This window comes from Callorhinchus milii, unplaced genomic scaffold (genome assembly GCF_018977255.1).
Source record: "Callorhinchus milii isolate IMCB2004 unplaced genomic scaffold, IMCB_Cmil_1.0 Scaffold3, whole genome shotgun sequence".
Taxonomy (NCBI): Eukaryota; Metazoa; Chordata; class Chondrichthyes; order Chimaeriformes; family Callorhinchidae; genus Callorhinchus; species Callorhinchus milii.
Genome location: NW_024704744.1, coordinates 25,994,147 through 26,011,497, shown reverse-complemented (window position 1 = coordinate 26,011,497; position 17,351 = coordinate 25,994,147). Strand labels below are relative to the sequence as shown.

At 42.4% G+C, this 17,351-nt stretch overlaps 1 protein-coding gene across 3 annotated transcripts in view; it reads left to right on the top strand.

Annotated features, from left to right (window-relative positions):
• The first annotated feature begins 253 nt into the window (after window positions 1–253).
• pinx1 (PIN2 (TERF1) interacting telomerase inhibitor 1) overlaps window positions 254–17,351 on the top strand; it is a 59,715-nt gene continuing 42,617 nt past the window's right edge. Inside the window, exons 1-5 of one of the 3 annotated variants that reach the window (XM_007904460.2) lie at window positions 254–502; window positions 3,434–3,543; window positions 4,581–4,673; window positions 6,776–6,848; window positions 15,230–15,322. In XM_007904460.2, the coding sequence (XP_007902651.1) occupies window positions 484–502; window positions 3,434–3,543; window positions 4,581–4,673; window positions 6,776–6,848; window positions 15,230–15,322 (388 nt within the window). In that variant the 5' untranslated portion in view covers window positions 254–483. Of the gene's footprint in view, window positions 503–2,851; window positions 2,958–3,433; window positions 3,544–4,580; window positions 4,674–6,775; window positions 6,849–15,229; window positions 15,323–17,351 lie in introns of those variants that run through there. The other 2 variants (XM_007904461.2, XM_007904462.2) reach the window with 2 other exon arrangements.

Here is a 17,351-nt window from a genome sequence, read left to right as displayed (position 1 = left end):
CATCAAGTCCTGGACGAGAGCCGTTAACTCTCCGCCGCTGAGCGTCAACAAGACCGAGGCCCTCCTGATGGGCCTCACCTCCGGCGCTGACAGCGGGTACCCTCCACGTGGTTGCAACGTCACCGCCGCTGTCCCGAGCCGCAGCGTGACGCCACGCACTCGGCGCGCGCGCGCGCGCACCGGATGCCCTCTGGACCCACAATCCTCCGGGGCTGTCCTGCGCACGCGCAGGGCCCGGCTCGCGGAGCCCTCCCTGGCACAGAGCATGCGCACGCGCACGCGCCGCCGCGCTCGTTGAAAAAAATATATCGTGGCCTTTCTTTCCACATCTGAAACTATATCAGTTTCAGATGTAGGAAGACGTGGCGGTTTGTCACAACCCAGACCCGCGCGGCCTGTAAATGTTAATGCGACCGGAGAGCGCCGGGAATTGGTATCTGGTCGCCCACGTTTTCTGTACAGTGACGATTGTCAGGACCCAAAATGGCGATGTTGGCAGAACGTGAGTCTGAGAGAGACAGTGAGAGAGACACTGAGAGACACAGACAGTGAGAGAGACACTGAGAAACACAGAGACAGTGAGAGAGGCACTGAGAGACACAGACAGTGAGAGAGGCACTGAGAGACACAGAGACAGTGAGAGAGGCACTGAGAGACACAGACAGTGAGAGAGACACTGAGAGACACAGAGACAGTGAGAGAGACACTGAGAGACACAGAGACAGTGAGAGAGACACTGAGAGACACAGAGACAGTGAGAGAGACACTGAGAGACACAGAGACAGTGAGAGAGGCACTGAGAGACACAGACAGTGAGAGAGACACTGAGAGACACAGAGACAGTGAGAGAGACACTGAGAGACACAGAGACAGTGAGAGAGACACTGAGAGAGACGGAGACAGTGAGAGAGACACAGACGGTGAGAGAGACACTGAGAGAGACGGAGACAGTGAGAGAGGCACTGAGAGACACAGAGACAGTGAGAGAGGCACTGAGAGAGACAGAGACAGAGGCACTGAGACACAGAGGCACTGAGAGAGAGAGACAGTGAGGCACTGAGAGAGAGAGAGAGACACTGAGAGACACAGAGACAGTGAGAGAGGCATTGAGAGAGACAGAGGCACAGAGAGGCACCGAGAGACACAGAGACAGTGAGAGAGGCACTGAGAGAGACAGACACAGAGAGGCACTGAGACACAGAGGCACTGAGAGAGAGAGAGACAGTGAGGCACTGAGAGAGAGACAGAGAGAGAGAGAGACAGTGAGAGGCACAGAGAGAGAGAGACAAACTAAGAGGCACAGAGAGAGAGAGACAGAAACAGCGAGAGGCACAGAGAGAGACAGAAACAGTGAGAGGCACAGAGAGAGAGACAGAATCAGCGAGAGGCACAGAGAGAGACAGAATCAGTGAGAAGCACAGAGAGAGAGAGAAACAGAGAGAGAGACAGAGAGAGAGTAACTGACAGATAGAGTGAGATAGAGAGAAACAGTGAGAATAACTGACTGAGCGAGTGAGAGAGAAACCGACAGAGAGACAGACAGAGAGTGAGATAGAGAGAAACCTAGAGTGAGAGAGGAGAGAGAGACTGTGAGAGAGCGATTGAGGGAGACTGAAAGACGCAACCACGTGCATATTGTGACTGAGGGAGAGAAACACTTGTGCACACTAAATGACGTAGAGAGAGGAAGACTCACACGCACACCTAAAGTGAATGGGAAAAAGACATTGAGTGACTGTGAGACACGTAGTGAGAGAGACTGAACAAGAATAGAAGAAAGCAACTGTGTGTGTGAGAGAGAGAAAGACTGAGGGAGATGAATGAGGTTTACATTTCTTAAGTCTCTTTCACGTTGTGAGGTCGCCTTAAAGTTTCTACTGTTGGCTCACCTTTTTCCTTTACTTGGGCATTGTTCCAAACCCTTGGGAAAAAAACACCCTTTGGGACCTTGATCAAAAAAACTATTTTATGCAAGATTTTGTTTTGCAACAAGATCAACATCAAATTGCATTTGTATGGTGCCTTTCACATTGGGAGGACGTCCCAAGGTGCTGGACAGTCAGGGATTTGGATCTGAGCAGGGGGTTGGGATCAGAAGAATGAAGGGCATGGAGGGTAGGGGTAGGAGGGTGGCTGAAGACATGCTCGAAGAGGAGGGTCTTGAGACATGCCTTGAAGGAGGCAAGAGAGGAGCAAGGTGAAGGCACTGGGATGGAATTTCAAAGGGTCTGGGCCGAGAGGCTGAAGGCCCGACCACCAAAGGTAGGGCAAAGGGAGCAGACAGGTTGATATTGTGTTATCAGGTCACGTAGGAAGGAGCAAGGCCTTGGAGGGCTTTGAAGGTGAGGTTGAGGATTTTGAACTCTATTGTCTGGGGGATAGGGAACCGGTCGAGGATGGGGGTGATAGGGTTACGGAGCCTGGAGCAGGAGAGGACATGAGCTGCAGAGTTCTGGATGATCTGCAGCTTGTGGGGGGCAGAGTTGGGAAGGCTGACAAGCAGGGAGTTGGCGCAGTCAAGCCTCGATGTAATAAATGCGTGGATGAGGGTTTCCTCGGCCTGAAGGGAGAGGCAGTGGTGGAGCCGGGTGATGTTGCGGGAATGGGGAAGTCAGAATGGGTCATGACACGGATGTGGGGTAGAAAGGACAGTTGAGGGTCAAACAAGATACCAGGGTTCCAGACTGGCTCAGTGAGGTGGAGTGTGCATCCAAGGACATTGGAGAGACATTCTGTCAGTACAGCAGTGGTCCTGAAGTCAAAAGTGGCAGCAGAGAGATAGAGTTGGGTGTCATCTGCATATGTTGGAAGTTGACCCCATGTCTGCGGATGATGTCACCAAGAGGGAGTATGTACATGTTGAAGTGGAGAGGACCAGGGACAGAGTCCTGAAGAATGCTGCGCGAGACTGTGCAGGGGCTGGAGGAGAGACCATTTGTGGAGGCAAAGTGGAGATGGTATGAAAGTTAGAATCTTAATCAGTCAAGGACAGGACCATGAGGGTTGAGGAGAGGCAGTGGAGGAGGATAGAGTGATCAACAGTATCAAAAGCAGCAGAGAGGTCCGGTAGGATGAGGAGACAGAGGGAACTCTGGTCACAGATGAACAAAGTGGATATGCACAGCAAGTACTTTATGCTGACATTCTACTGTGTGCTCCCCGGGTGATATTTACTTTAAAACTGCAAACTATTCTTTTAGTGGAGAGTGTTAGAAAATTGTGCTAAGCAGTATTTGCATTTAATACAGGGATTGCACTCACTGGGCACATGGGAATAAAAACACTTCATTACTGTAGCATGTAACATAGCAGCTAAGATTCCAAATCATTGACAAAAATAATGAGGGATTTTAATATGCTAAGTATATGGATTATTAAGAGATTTAACAGTTGAGGTTTGTTGAATTTACAATATAGTTTGCTCTCTTTACAGCTCGTAGAAAGCAGAAGTGGTCAGTGGATCCAAGGAACAACAATTGGAGCAAAGATGAATCGAAGTTTGGGCAGAAAATGTTGGAAAAAATGGGTTGGTCAAAAGGAAAAGTAAGTACAGTTAACTGAGTAGCTGGCATATGTGTTAATGTCCAGGAACATATATACAGTGTACAGTCAAACCTGTTCAAACAACCACCTCCATTCAGCAACCATCCCCTGTTAACAGTCTAGACAGCCTGCTTCACATACCAGTGAACCCCTACTCAGAGGCTATTTTTATATCAAGGCCCTTTGACCCATCCCCTGAGAGGTTGTTGAAGACAGGTTTGACTTTATTCAGTAATATGTAATAACCACAACAACAACTTGCATTTATATAGCGCCTCACACACAAGCTAGCATCCCAGAGCGCTTGACAGTGGCGGAGCAAGACGCTGGGGAGGGGCAGGTGACTGCAAGCATATATAATATATATTTAAAATGATGCACAGGAAGTTTGCAGCATATTATGTTTGGTACTTTAAGATCAATGGAAACCCAGAATGAAAGGCTAATTCATGAGTTGAACATTTCAGTTTTTTAACTAATAATTCAGTTTTAAATTCTATTACGATTAAACATCATGTAAATCAACTCTATGATAGGCATTTTATTGGATTATTTGATCTTGTTTTTCTAAACGATAGTGGGAATTCAACTTGAAAGAATTATTGCACCCAGTCGTGTGATGAAACTGACCCACAGGGCAGCCCTGATGGTGTAGTGGATAACACTGCAGCTTACAGACCAGAAGCTCACTGATTTGAGATCCAGTTCATGCTGAGTTTGCTGGACTCAGCTGGGGCTGCACAAGGAGGCTAAACAAGTAGTGTTAGAAGGGTGTTTGTTAGAGAAACTATCTGTCTTCATTTTAATGGAGTTGCAGAGTTCTGAATACTTAACAGATGATACTAATAAATGCCACTAATCAATTCATGTGTTGACGACTAATAATTTTATTGTAATAGAATTTCTTGGGTTTGGTATAGCGTCTTCTCACATTGCCGAAACGTTTCAAAGCGTTTCACAGCATATACTACAGATTATAGTGAGTGTATATTTTTGTAAGTGAATAAAAAGCAGCTGCCATATTGTCTCTTTCATAGGGTCTTGGAGCTCAAGAGCAGGGGTCCACAGAGCACGTTAAAGTCCTGTTGAAGAGCAACAAGTTGGGCCTGGGAGCAGCTGTAAATCATGAGGTGAGTTTAGTGCCGGGACATGAATGGACAAAGTTAATAATAATAATTTAACATTTAGATATAACGCCTTATTAAGTTGTCCAGACATCTCAAAGAGTGTTGCAGCATACACTATAAAGTGTTTTTTGATAGTGTGTTTTGTGTGCAAAACGTAGCAGACAGCTACACACAGCTATGTCCCACAAACAGTGGAGTGGAGTGCGTGACCAATTTTATTTGGGAGATTATTGGCCAGAACACCGGGAGGGAGAGACTCTTTGAATACTGTGATGGGATCTTTAACGTCCACCTTAATAGGCAGATAGGACCTTGGTTTAACATCTCATCTGAAGTACGGCATCTCCGACAATGCAACACACCCTCAGCACTGCAGTGAATTGTCAGCTTTTAAGTGTTGTCTAAACACAACATAATGGCTGCAGTCACTATGAGCTTCTAAAAATTTTGCTATATTACATTTTTAAAAGTAGAAAAATATCCTGATTTATTACATGATTCAATAACTGATGTAGTGACATATAGTGCCTGCGAGTGTTATTGTTCAACTTGTATGAGAACATAATGGAAAAAGGTCATTGAGAAAAGCTCACTGTCTTGTATACACAGGAAAAGTTGTTCTCAGCATCAGGAGATGCATTGCGGCACTGATTTTGAAACATCTTTGCTTTTTATTTGTGGTCTCCCTTTGCACTGAGGCTTTTCTTAGGCCTCTGCCATGGCTGCTCCTCACTAGGAGGAGCATGAAAGAGACCAGATCACAAGAGAGGTTACAATACAATTTAGATGTATAAATAATAATAATCCTTGCATTTGATATAGCGCCTCATCACATATTCGAGATGTCTCAAAGCGCTTTGAGATGGTTTTATGTAGTACTTTTCATGTCAGGAAGGCATTACAAAGCACCCATAGTGCTGGCTGGGCACCCAAACTAGGGGTGGGAGCTGAGGGGGCCTAGGAAAGGGGAAAATGTCCGAAAGCGCAGTCAAAGAGTTTTTTTTTAATTGCCTTGAAAAGGGGAACGAAGGAATGAGTCCGAGAGATTCCCTTTTGAAGTTCCAAACAGCATGACAGAATGCCTGGAAGTTCACCTGCTGGTGTGGGGAGTGGACATGAAGCAAGCAAGTGCCCTCTGAGTGAAGGGAGGGGCCAGGTTCGGTGGGGTTGAATAAGGTCACAGGTGGGGTGAGACCGTAGAGGGATTTACAGATGATCTTGAACTTGATCCACTGGGTCATGGGAACAGCCTATTGCTGAAGAGTACGTGGGCTGCAAAGTCATCAGCTTGTATTGGAAGCAGCTAGGGAGTTCAGCGAGCATAGGTTATGGTAAAGAAGGCCTTGTTTGGTCTCATCCTTCTAGACATTTCTAGTGTATCCATTCTACCTGTCTTCCCGTTACAGCATCAAGCTAATTCTTAAAACAGCATCAAGCTATTTCTTAAATTAGTTCAGGACCCAATTTCTACCTCCTTGTCTAGTGTTCTCCTGACTTCCCTGTGAGGAAACTCCTTTTGGTAGCTGTCTATGGTGACATAGTAAAGACTGGAAAATAGTGGGCATGAAACGGTTGATCTCAATTGATTTATTTTGAGCCAAAACAGTTTTGTCATGACTTTGGTAAACTTGATCAAGAATATTATATTTAAAATATTCTTTTGATAACTATGTACTTGTGGTCCTGATTTGCACTCGAGAGTGAAAACTTCACTCTTTATGCCATGCTGAAACAACTGCTCAAAATTGTTCATCATAAACCAAAGGATATAATAAAATTACTAAATTGGATGACATTTTCAATTGCAGTCTCTGTTTTCATAAAAGTTCTAGCTTTGCTTTAAGGGAAACTAGTGTAATCCAACTGGAGAGGAGAAAAAACTATTATGTGCCAATAATTTTATTAAACAGCTTATTTTAATAGAATCCTTTCATTTGCTATATTTATATTGCAGTATCAGTCACTTGTGTTTTGCTGGAATCAACATTAACTACTGTATATTACTAGTATAAAAGGCTATCAATGCCATACTTTAAATTACACTCTGAGATGCTACCTTGTGTGAATGGCACTATTATAAATGCTTCTTGTTGTTTTGAAATTAGGACAACTGGATTGCGCATCAAGATGACTTCAATCAGCTTTTGTCTGAACTAAATAGTTGCCATGCACAAAATGGTAAGTATGTTGTATTTACATTGAATGGAATGTTGTTGATACCAGTCTGCTTCAATTCGGAGTAAGTGTGTTCAGCTGTTACTGGAACATTCAATAATCTGGAAAATTAGTAACTTGTGTATTTAAATCTTAGTGTAATTTCTCCAGCCAACCCCTAGGCTTTCTTTCATGCACTTATTGCAGTTGCTTGAAACCTGCTTTACCCAATCACTGAATCTATTCAGTTGTTTAAAATGTAACGCACTGCGATGTATGTTCGGATCTTTAAAGTACATTGGTGAACTTGTGCAAAATTAACCCGATATTTAAATTTTACAAATGCAAATTTTACATATTGCATAAATTTTTGCCCTGCTTAAAAGTATTCAGAACGGATTGAGTTTGATTTGTATGCCACTTGCATATAAAAATGTTCATGTCTGGAATGGAATACGCACTCTCTACCGAGCGAGACTCATCCTGCTTGTCTAATTCCAGTATTAATAATAATAATCCTTGCATTTGATATAGCGCTTTTCACGTCTTCTAGACGTCTCAAAGCGCTTCACAGAATATGCTGTAAAGTGAATTGACTGTATATTTGTGGACGAAACGCGGCAGCCAATTGCGCACTTGTCCCACAAACAGTCATGGATTGAAAATGACCAATTTATTATTAAATCTGAGAAAGATCCACTCTCAAAAAATCTGCTGTCTTTTCCATTCATGACGTAAAGAGATAAATCAATATCTCACTTACCAGCATCTATTATTGTGTTTATTGGGTCTCTAGGACAAAGCTTTGGCTCCTTTGAAACTATATTCAGTAACTGTGGCTTCTGAGGTGTACATTAAACCTTCTCTCTCCTCGTCGGCCTTCCCGGCACCTCCCTCCACAAGCTGCAGGTCATTCAGAACTCTGCAGCTCGTGTACTGTCCCGCACCAGGCTTCGCGACCACATCACTCCCACCCTCGCTCGCCTCCACTGGCTCCCCATCCCCCAGAGGATCGAATTCAAGATCCTCATCCTCACCTACAAGGCCATTCATGGCCTTGCTCCCTCCTACCTCTCCGATCTACTATCCCCCTACTTACCTGCTTGTACCCTCCGTTCCTCTGGCTCCGGTCTGCTCCACATCCCCCGCCCCAACCGCCCTACCATCGGTGGTCGGGCCTTCAGCCTCTCAGCCCCGAGGCTCTGGAACTCCATCCCCCAGTGCCTTCGCCACCTCCTCCCTTTCCTCCTTCAAGGACGGTCTCAAGAACTTTCTCTTCAACCGTACCTTCAGCTCCCCTCTCGACTCTCTACCCCCTCCTCGCTCCCTCCCTTCCCTCCCCCTGACCATTTCCCCCCTGCTCGGGTCCCGACCCAACTGTCCAGCACCTTGGGACGTCCTCCCGACGTGAAAGGCGCTCTATAAATGCAATCTTGTTGTTGTTCTGAATTTTTCAATTCTGATGATGGCATGATGACGGATAAGGGCAGTAACAGGCTCCACTGCAATGGCACCAGAGTCAAACAATTCACTTGCAGTGTAAATAATAATATAATCTTGCATTTGATATAATGCTTTTCGTATCTTCTTGACATCTCAAAGCGCTTCACAGAATATACTAGGCATTAATGGGCAAGTGCCAAGGCTTGCGGACAATAGAACGTGTGTTGGAGTACTGCTGGAGTTTAGCCACTAAAATCTGCATGTATTACCATTGAGAGCACTGCCTGGCAAGCTTGGTTTGAGGTCAGCTAATCCTGTCTTATTTTGTGGTTGCAGTGATGCTGCTGAACATAAGGTGTAATGAGCGTTTTTTGTTCAGCTCAGGTTTATGTATATGTATCAAGCTATTCATGTTCATTGTAATGTTTTGCTTGTCCGGAGGCTTTAGAGTTTAGGTGAGTTGAAAATCCAGAGGAGCCTAAGGTGGTTTCCTCATTTTACAGTTTTAGTTATATGCTTTACAACTGTCGCACAGGAATGCACGTTTTGTGACTGGTGTAGATGCAACTCTTAAGATATCCATCACTAGAGGGTACTGTTGTCTAAGTTTCAGTGATTGCCCTAACAGTTTTAGAGTCTGTCCATGCAGAGCAACCTTGTTTTAATGAATTGATCTGGGTCCATGAACTCAGTTCCTTGGTTAAAATGAAATGCAACTCTTCACCCCCCCCCCCCACCCTTCTGTGTTTTCATGTCGCTGCTGATGTTACCTGTTGCTCATTGTGTTTGATGTTGGAAGCATTGATTATGTCAAATGCACTCTGTGTAGGTCCTGCTGACCGTGTTTCCTTCGGAAAGTGACATCAGTCATACTTCCTTTACACAGTGTATATGCACGCAGTAAGTGAAGGTGGCCAGTTTTTAAGGGTGGGAGCTGGCTAGTCAGTTTCCCACTCCTACACGATCCTATTATTACATGTCCTCGTTCAGTGTACCTGCACTATACCTGATGCTGGTTTACTGCACTTCCAGCCCTCAGGCCATCTGACCTATAATCTGGCCAATGCTAAATTGGAGTATGTTGTAAAGGTTTGCCCTAGAGAGCTTTGTGCAGGATTTGAATGGTTGAAGTCAGTTAATCCTGTATTTTATAGTTGCAGTGATGCCTCTTACCATAAGGTTTATTAAGTGCTTTTTGTTCAAATGTGTATGTATGAAGCTATTCATGTTCATTGTAATGTTTTGCTTAAGGTTTTGGACCTTGTATTTATTCTTTGCCTTTAACAGAGTTTCTTTGTTCATCCAATATATGACTGCAATGTATTTGGATCTGCTTGATGCTGTCCCACTAGAACTCCACTTCTATCCTCACGAGCCTCCTTTGACCACAGTCTGACTTCAAATAAGTCAGAACCGAAGTTGACATCAAGTGGCATTGGATGAACCTCCGCCACACTGGGTCCCGGAGGATTTGCTAGTTCCATATCAAGTTGTGATTCTAGTAACCTGTTATTTGTCACTTTCAATGAAACATAATAATGAAAGTGCATGCACAGCTGACCCACAATTATTATATGCTTTGCTACTACTACAGTGAAATGCAGTTATGGGCAATGGGAGCATGACGTTTTCTTATACGTCCACTTGAATCTTACTTGAACCCAGTATCTCTGGAAAGCAGAGCAGATTTTAGGTAGCTGAAATGGTGGCAGACATTCTGATTGATAAGAAGCCTGGTGAGGTGCACATTAAGGGTTGTGAGAGTTGAGACAGAGGAAAGGGAGGTGCACAAATTGAATCACTTGAGAAATGGCAGTGACTAGGAGAAAGCAAACTTCCCCTTTCTAATAATAATAATAATCCTTTCTAAAGTATAGCGTGAGCAATTTATGCTGTATAACAATCAGGTGAAATACTGATGTAGTGGGAACAATATGAGATAATGAATTAAGAGTGCGTATTGCATCACTTTCTGGCACAGCGTGAGTGTATATTTGCTGAAATATGATTCCCCCCCACCAGCACACATTGGAGCCAATTTATTATTGAATAAGTCTAGTGATAATGCTGAAACAGGTAGCTTCATTGTAACCTTCAAAGTGCTACTTATAAACAGGAAAAACTGTTGAGAAGTGAAGCACTCAGTTATTTTAACTACCTAAGAAGTTGCGCCTGATTTGATCAATTCTGGAGGATTGAGAAGTCGCACTTCCAGATTCAATGGGGTCTTGCAGATGCGACTTATGGTAAAATGGGTGCTGAATGGGACTGTTCCACGTGAGTTTGAATTTTTATTCTTCCTTTGGTTTATCATTAAATTGGACATATCTTACATCTACTTTGTTTTATTCATACAAGTGAAAATAAAATGGACTTAGACATGTTCCTGTATTAAACGGTGAACAACGTATAGGGTGAACCACAATTATCCAAGTTAATTTGTGTCTATCTTTGACATGAAAGGATAGTATTGTGCATTGCTTGCCCTTCCCTGCACTTTTGATGATTGGGTTAGGGTTAGTATCTTGTCTATAATTTAATTCATTGTCAATTTAAAAATGGAGTGACATGACTAAGACAAGGGTATATTGTACCTTTGTCTCTTTGCATATGAATCAAGGTGAATCCATGCCTGAATATATGAGTACTGTATGTGTTCATGAACCTGGACTTCAGGTCATGCTTTCCAGCAGCTGTTGTCCCAAACTTCAGAATTTATTTTATTTGATGTATGTCTATCTTCAGTGTCGTGGGAAGACCTTTACAGTACAGCTTGTAACTTGCTAGCCACCTTGATGTTATAGGGGTTCAATGCCACATACCAGGCTTACACCAACTGATTAATCCAGGTCCTCATGTGAGGGGCTTTGGCAAATAGATGTGCTCATTGTGAAGTTAACTCCACCTCCAGGGTACTCAAGAATATTATTATGCACAGTATTATTATGGTCGGAGCTCTCCCTCTCTGCAGCTGTTTCCACTGTTTGCTACAAATCCACCTCACTTCGTGGTCCAGGCTTCATGATTGGGCCGAAGTAAATACCTCTGCTATATGCTTATATACCATGATGGGGAACTATTTGGACAAGCTTTATGCACCAGTGTTGTGGGTGTGATGGGAGCAAGATTTGGAGGGCTTTCAGTGTTGAGAGCTTTCTACTTATCTTTAGACCACTGGTAAGTTAGCAGGATTTGATTTGGACTGAGAATGGACTTTGGTGTCTCCTTGGTTGCCTGATGTTTTTGTTTTACTAAAAGATTTTTACTTTTTGGCCAGTGTTACAGGACACCTTTTATCCAGGACTGTTGTGAGCTAATGTGTAGCCACTTTGCTTTGATGAGAATTGGTGTTACGCAGCCGTGATATGATTGACTTTGTCTGAGCTCAGGCAAGTTCTTTCCCATTTCTGGATTAGTAGCTAGCTTGGCTCAAACGTACAAATATTTGCTGAATGTGAGCTGTTGGTCCAAATACACAACGGGATACCAGCTGCCACCAGACATAACTGCTCAATGGTGAGGCCAGATTTCTGATCACACAGTGCACAGAATGTTTGGAACTGTTCCAACTGCATTCAAAAATGTTCCTATTCTTTTGAAGAAGAAAGAACTTCCATTTTCATGGAAAAGTCTCTTAAGTGCCTTACAAAAATTACTCTTAAGTGTAATGATTTTGTAGGCAAATGTTGTAGCCATTTGTGTCAGCAATGCCCCAAAAGAGTCATGAGATAAATGATCAATTCAACTGAAGGATTCTTGTCCAGGATAGATTCCCTTTTTTAAAAATGTCATTGAATCTTTAACGTCCACCTGAAACTCAGGCAAAATTGTTTATGCTGGACTGTATATGAATGGACATTTATTATTTGTATGTCTTCATACAGGTTATATTAATGACTGCAAACTGGAACTTTCTACAATGCAATTGCATGATTCCATTATTTTTGTGACATTGAAAACAATTAATAAGCTTTAGTTCAGAAGCCTAGAAAATGTCAGTTTCAAAAGCAGCCTTAATATTATATTCCTAAGTAAACTTTTTTCTGCCTGTCGCAGGTTATTGGTGAATTTTGTATTCCGCCAGATGAGAGATGTTAGAAATGTCAGAACCAGTCATTCCCTGCTCAGATATAGCACGATTAGATGCAGACAAAAGCACCACACTCTGCACAACAAAACATCAATTTTTTATTTGTCCCAACCTCAAAACACCAACACCTTTTTGTGTCAGTGTTATATTTGAATTCCACTTCCGACCTTCTGGAGGAGGTGGTTAGTTTATGCTGTAGACTCGTTACCTATTGGTAACAAAGAAACTGAGGACATTTAGTAAATAGACTGAGGAGATTTCCATCCCTCAAATCTCCACAGGATTCCAACTTTGAAGTGAAATTTCTGTACTTTTGGATTACCCATCCTTGGAAGATCCAGATTTGCAGACATATAGATTATAGGCAGAAAGAGCTTAAAAAGACAAAGTTTTTTTTATATTCAGGGGCATTGAATGCTAAATCGGGCACTTGTTGAAGTCCTGCTTTCAATCCTGAGTGCCCCATTGCAATAAAGGTATTAGAACCAAAGTCAAATGGTCTATAATACTGTACATCTACGATTGATCGATTTGAGGAGTCTTCATGGCTTCCTGTCCATGTTAACAAAGAATATTTTGCAGACTAAATGTTACCTTCCTGCCCTCGGTTGTCCCCATTAAACAGCAAAAAATGGTTGGGGCTCTCATTTGGAATTGGGTTTGGATTTATGCCATCTGTATTCCATCCAAATTTTAGATGCTTGTTTTATAAACAGAAGTGATGAGTGAGTTGCTGTCACTTGTCGCAGAGTTTCTGAAGTGATGCTGGGAAGCGTTGTGGTTTCCATCAGACTGATTTAGGCCAACGTTCCCTAGAGAATGTATTCTGTCTTGGGAGGAAATGAAGCACAAAGTAGAGGTGGAAGTATCTCCAGCAGACTTGTTTCACAGCCAGTTACAGGTCAACTGTGGTGATACCGCTCCTTGAAGGGTATGTCAGCAGGTGCACTTTGGCCAGTGCTGAGTTTAGGAAGTGGCTGACAATATGCTTGTATTATTTGATATTTATATTTCCTTTCACCATTGTCATAACTCAGGTGCTGGCAACCGAAGTAAACATCGCTCGTGACCAAATGGTACAGCAGTTCACAGTGCATAATGAAATGCTTTGAAATGAGAGAAAAGCAGTGATAAGATTTAAAGTGTAATTTTCTTGGCATATATTGTGCATTGTGTCCTCTCATTTTTCATTATCCCACGTCTTAGCTACACAAAGTTTTCATCTCCCCTTTCTGCACTATTGCATGTCACTATGTTGGTAAACCTCTGCCATAGATTTACTCCCAACAAAGTGATTTATAATGCTACAGTCATTGAAGTAGTACCAAAGACCTTGCCCTGCAGGTAAGGGCTCTCTTCCGTCTGAAAATTCAAACATTTATGTACATATAATTAAATATTATTGTTTTTCTATTGCCACTCAGCTAAATCTATCATGCAACTGTTAATGTTACCATATACATAGATAAATTTAGTCCTGACTGCCAAAGTTTTGTAACTTTAGTCAAACTAATGTCCTGTAGTTTAGCGGTTAGAGCACTCGTCTCACAAGCGAGAGGACCTGGGTTCGATACCTGGGCAAGGCGTAACATTTAGCAAGTTTCCTTACTCCACACGCTTCTGTTTATCTAGCAGTAAGTAGGAATCTCGTTGTTAGTCGATTGGCGGATTCCTTTGTCGGGGGTAATAATCCCTTCAATAAATAAGTGAATAAATAATAGTATGGTCATTCAATCCACGACTGTTTGTCGGACACTACTGTGCGTAATTAGCTGCCACATTTCACCACAAAGCAGACAGTTAATTCACTTTATGGTATCTTCTTTGAAACGTTTTGAGACATTTCGAAGACATGATAAGGCACTATATCAAATGCAGGGAGTATTATTATTTATTATTATTATTATAAAATAGTCTGCATTCTCATAGTCCATACGTGTTTTTAGAATTGAATCAAAGACGTTTAGTTTCCCTTCTAACCAACATAGGTTGATATGTTAGTTGGTAGGAGGTAGGGCGGAGCAAAGCTGTGGAGGGCTTTGAAGGCGATAGCGGGGATTTTGAACTCTATCCTCTGGGGAATGGATTGCCAATGGAGCCAGGTGGGTGTGATAGGGCCACAGAGCCTGGTGCGGAGAGGACAGGAGCAGCTGAGTTCTGGATTATGCAGCTTGTGAAGGGAAGAGTTGGGAAGGCTTACATTTGAAATAGAGCCTTATATTTTGGAAATATCTTGGTGCTTTGTAGGTAATAACTTAAGTATTTATTGGCAAATTGAGCAAGAGACATAACAGTGGAGTTGCTTTATTTTTTCAGATAGGTTATCAACCAATCACTTTGATTATCTCTCCTTTGACATACAATCTTTGTATGTCGATCACACATTAAACAACTTACAATGTACTTGAAATTGATCACCTTCCACTTGTTCCCTAGTTTCAAAATCTGATAAGATTGGGATATATTGTGTATTTCTGGTTCTGTACCTAGAATATAATCCTCAACATCTGAAGAATGTGCAATTAATTTCACAATGCTTCTGCGCTGGTTGAAGTTTGATCGGGTGCTAGATTTTGAGTTTGAGAGATTGAAAATGAACATTAGGTAAAAAGACTACCATCTTGGAAGGAAATATAATGATACAGCTTTTGACGGAGCTGGACATGGAGCCTGGGCATGGTGACCAGCATTCTTTACACATTACACTGTGTCATGTCTGACCACTGTAGTCAAATTATAAGATAATGCTTGCAAATAGAGCGCCTTCCTTGGACTATTACTCTAAGGAATGAGGACAATTTTGTTTTTAGTTGATTCCAAGTGGCAGGTAATCTTGCACTGATTAAATATTATGGGTTTTTGTTTTTGACAGGCACACCAGTGGATAAGGAGAAAGGTACATTTAGCCTTGAAGAGAAATCTAAATCTTCCTCGAAACGAGTCCATTACCAGAAGTTTACCAAAGGTGAGGTCTGACGGGCATCTGATATGCAGTAATGTGTAGTTACTAAGAAGATGTTTAAACTTTCATGTATAAAAAGGTATTGTGTATTTTACATGCACCTTTATGTTAAAGTTTATAACCTAAATGAGGAGATTGAGATGCAGCAGTGCAATTTTTGGAGGGGTCATTCCTAATTGTTGCATTTGATGTAGGAAATATTTGTAAAACGACAAAAAAAGTACTTATTAGAAATATCTTGAGGTTCTCTTCATATACATAATCTGTCACATCAGCTCTGCTACCAGTGCAGATCACTAATTTCTCACAGTTCAATGTGAATTGTAGAGTTAAAACAGCTTTACTTGAAAGGATCCTCTGGGATTTCAAAGTTCAATAAATACTCAGATAAGATTTTGTAATGACTTTATTGTACAGCTTCCAACTACTTACTTACGACGTGGGTTATCTTACATTTGTTTTTAATTCAAAGGGGTAATCAGTTTTAAAATATTTTAACTTGCCTGTGGCTGGCTGCCCTGATTGGGGTTGCTCTTTTCCAGTCCATTTCCTCTGCTGTTAGGAGGCTAGGGTGTTAAGACATGTGCCAGAAACTCGTTATAATTCCCAGGTCGATCATGTTGAGTAGCTTTTAATGTTCAGACACTTAATGCTCTGGTCATAATTTTCAGTTTCATACACTTAATGCTCTGGTCATAATTTTTGTAAGGTCTTTAAATGATGCTAAGGTCAGGATAGATTTCAAAGCTTAACCAAATGCCAACATTTCATCTCCACAAATTTTTTTTTTCTTCAGCCCTGTCCAGTCACCTATGGCATAGCTGAAGGCTTCATCCTTGGCCCCCTTCTTTTCCTTATTTACATGCACCCACTCAGCGATCTTATCTGCAGCTCTGACTTCCTCAACCTCCCCAGCCTATCCCTAACTCTTAGCAAACCTGTGTGAAACCTAGTCGTCAAGTTCAATCCTCAACTGTCCTTCCTAACCCACATCTGGTCCTTGACCAGGACCGCTTTCCTCCATTTCCATCACATTGCCCACCTTTGAACGTACCTCACACTCAACCAGCCTTCGTCACCTCCTGCCTTGACTATTCCAAAGTCCTTCTCGCCAGCTCGCCTATTCAGAAAATCCAACTAATTTAAAAACTCCGCCGTCCCTACACTTACCCGCTCTAAACTCCTTATCCTTATCACACTGGTTCTTGCCAAATTTTTCCGGCTCAAAATCACAGAATGGATCGACCTCAAGATCCTGAAGCACATCTACAAATCCCTTCACGCACTGGCACCTCCCGATCTCTCTGACCTGCTTACTCTCAGCTCCACTCCACCCCCTCTGCTTGGCTGGCTCCGGCATCCTGCTTGTCCCTTGTCCCCTTTGCTTCAGATTCGGCGCCCATGCTTTCAGCCACTGCAAGCCAACATCTTGAAACTCCTTACCTCAATCCCTCTGCCTTGCCCTTCCTTCTCCAATTTCAGATCACTTCCTCTTCGACTGTGCTCACAGTCACCTCCTCCAAGCTCGCCGTCATGCTCCAGCCACTGTTAAGCGCTCCTGAGACACTATCCTGTGTGAAGGCCCTATATAAATGCCTGTTGATATGCCTTGATCAGAAATGGATCAGAAAAATGGTGTTTGACCTCAGTTATATAAAATTAAGTGTTGGTTGAATCCCTGCAAAACATGGGGATTACTTAAAAATGACCAGCATATGATATTGGATAAATCCAATCCAGTAAATAAAGCTGTATATTCATCTGAGTTCAAAGCAGAATTGATGATGGTTTTTGAGCTGTATGGGATTCAGAATAAAATTCTGTACAGATTATCTGTTATAAACTACTTGAAATTTCTTCAACTTGCTTGTGCTTGTAAAGTGAATGTTTTTCTTTTTTTATTTTCTTCATAGTCCCCCTGCTATCTTTTTAACCTCTCTGTTTTAGTCCAACTAACTCAGCACGATTGGATCTCAATACAGTATAATTCTGAACTATGGAGGAAAAACCATGCTGAGGAATTAAAACAGGG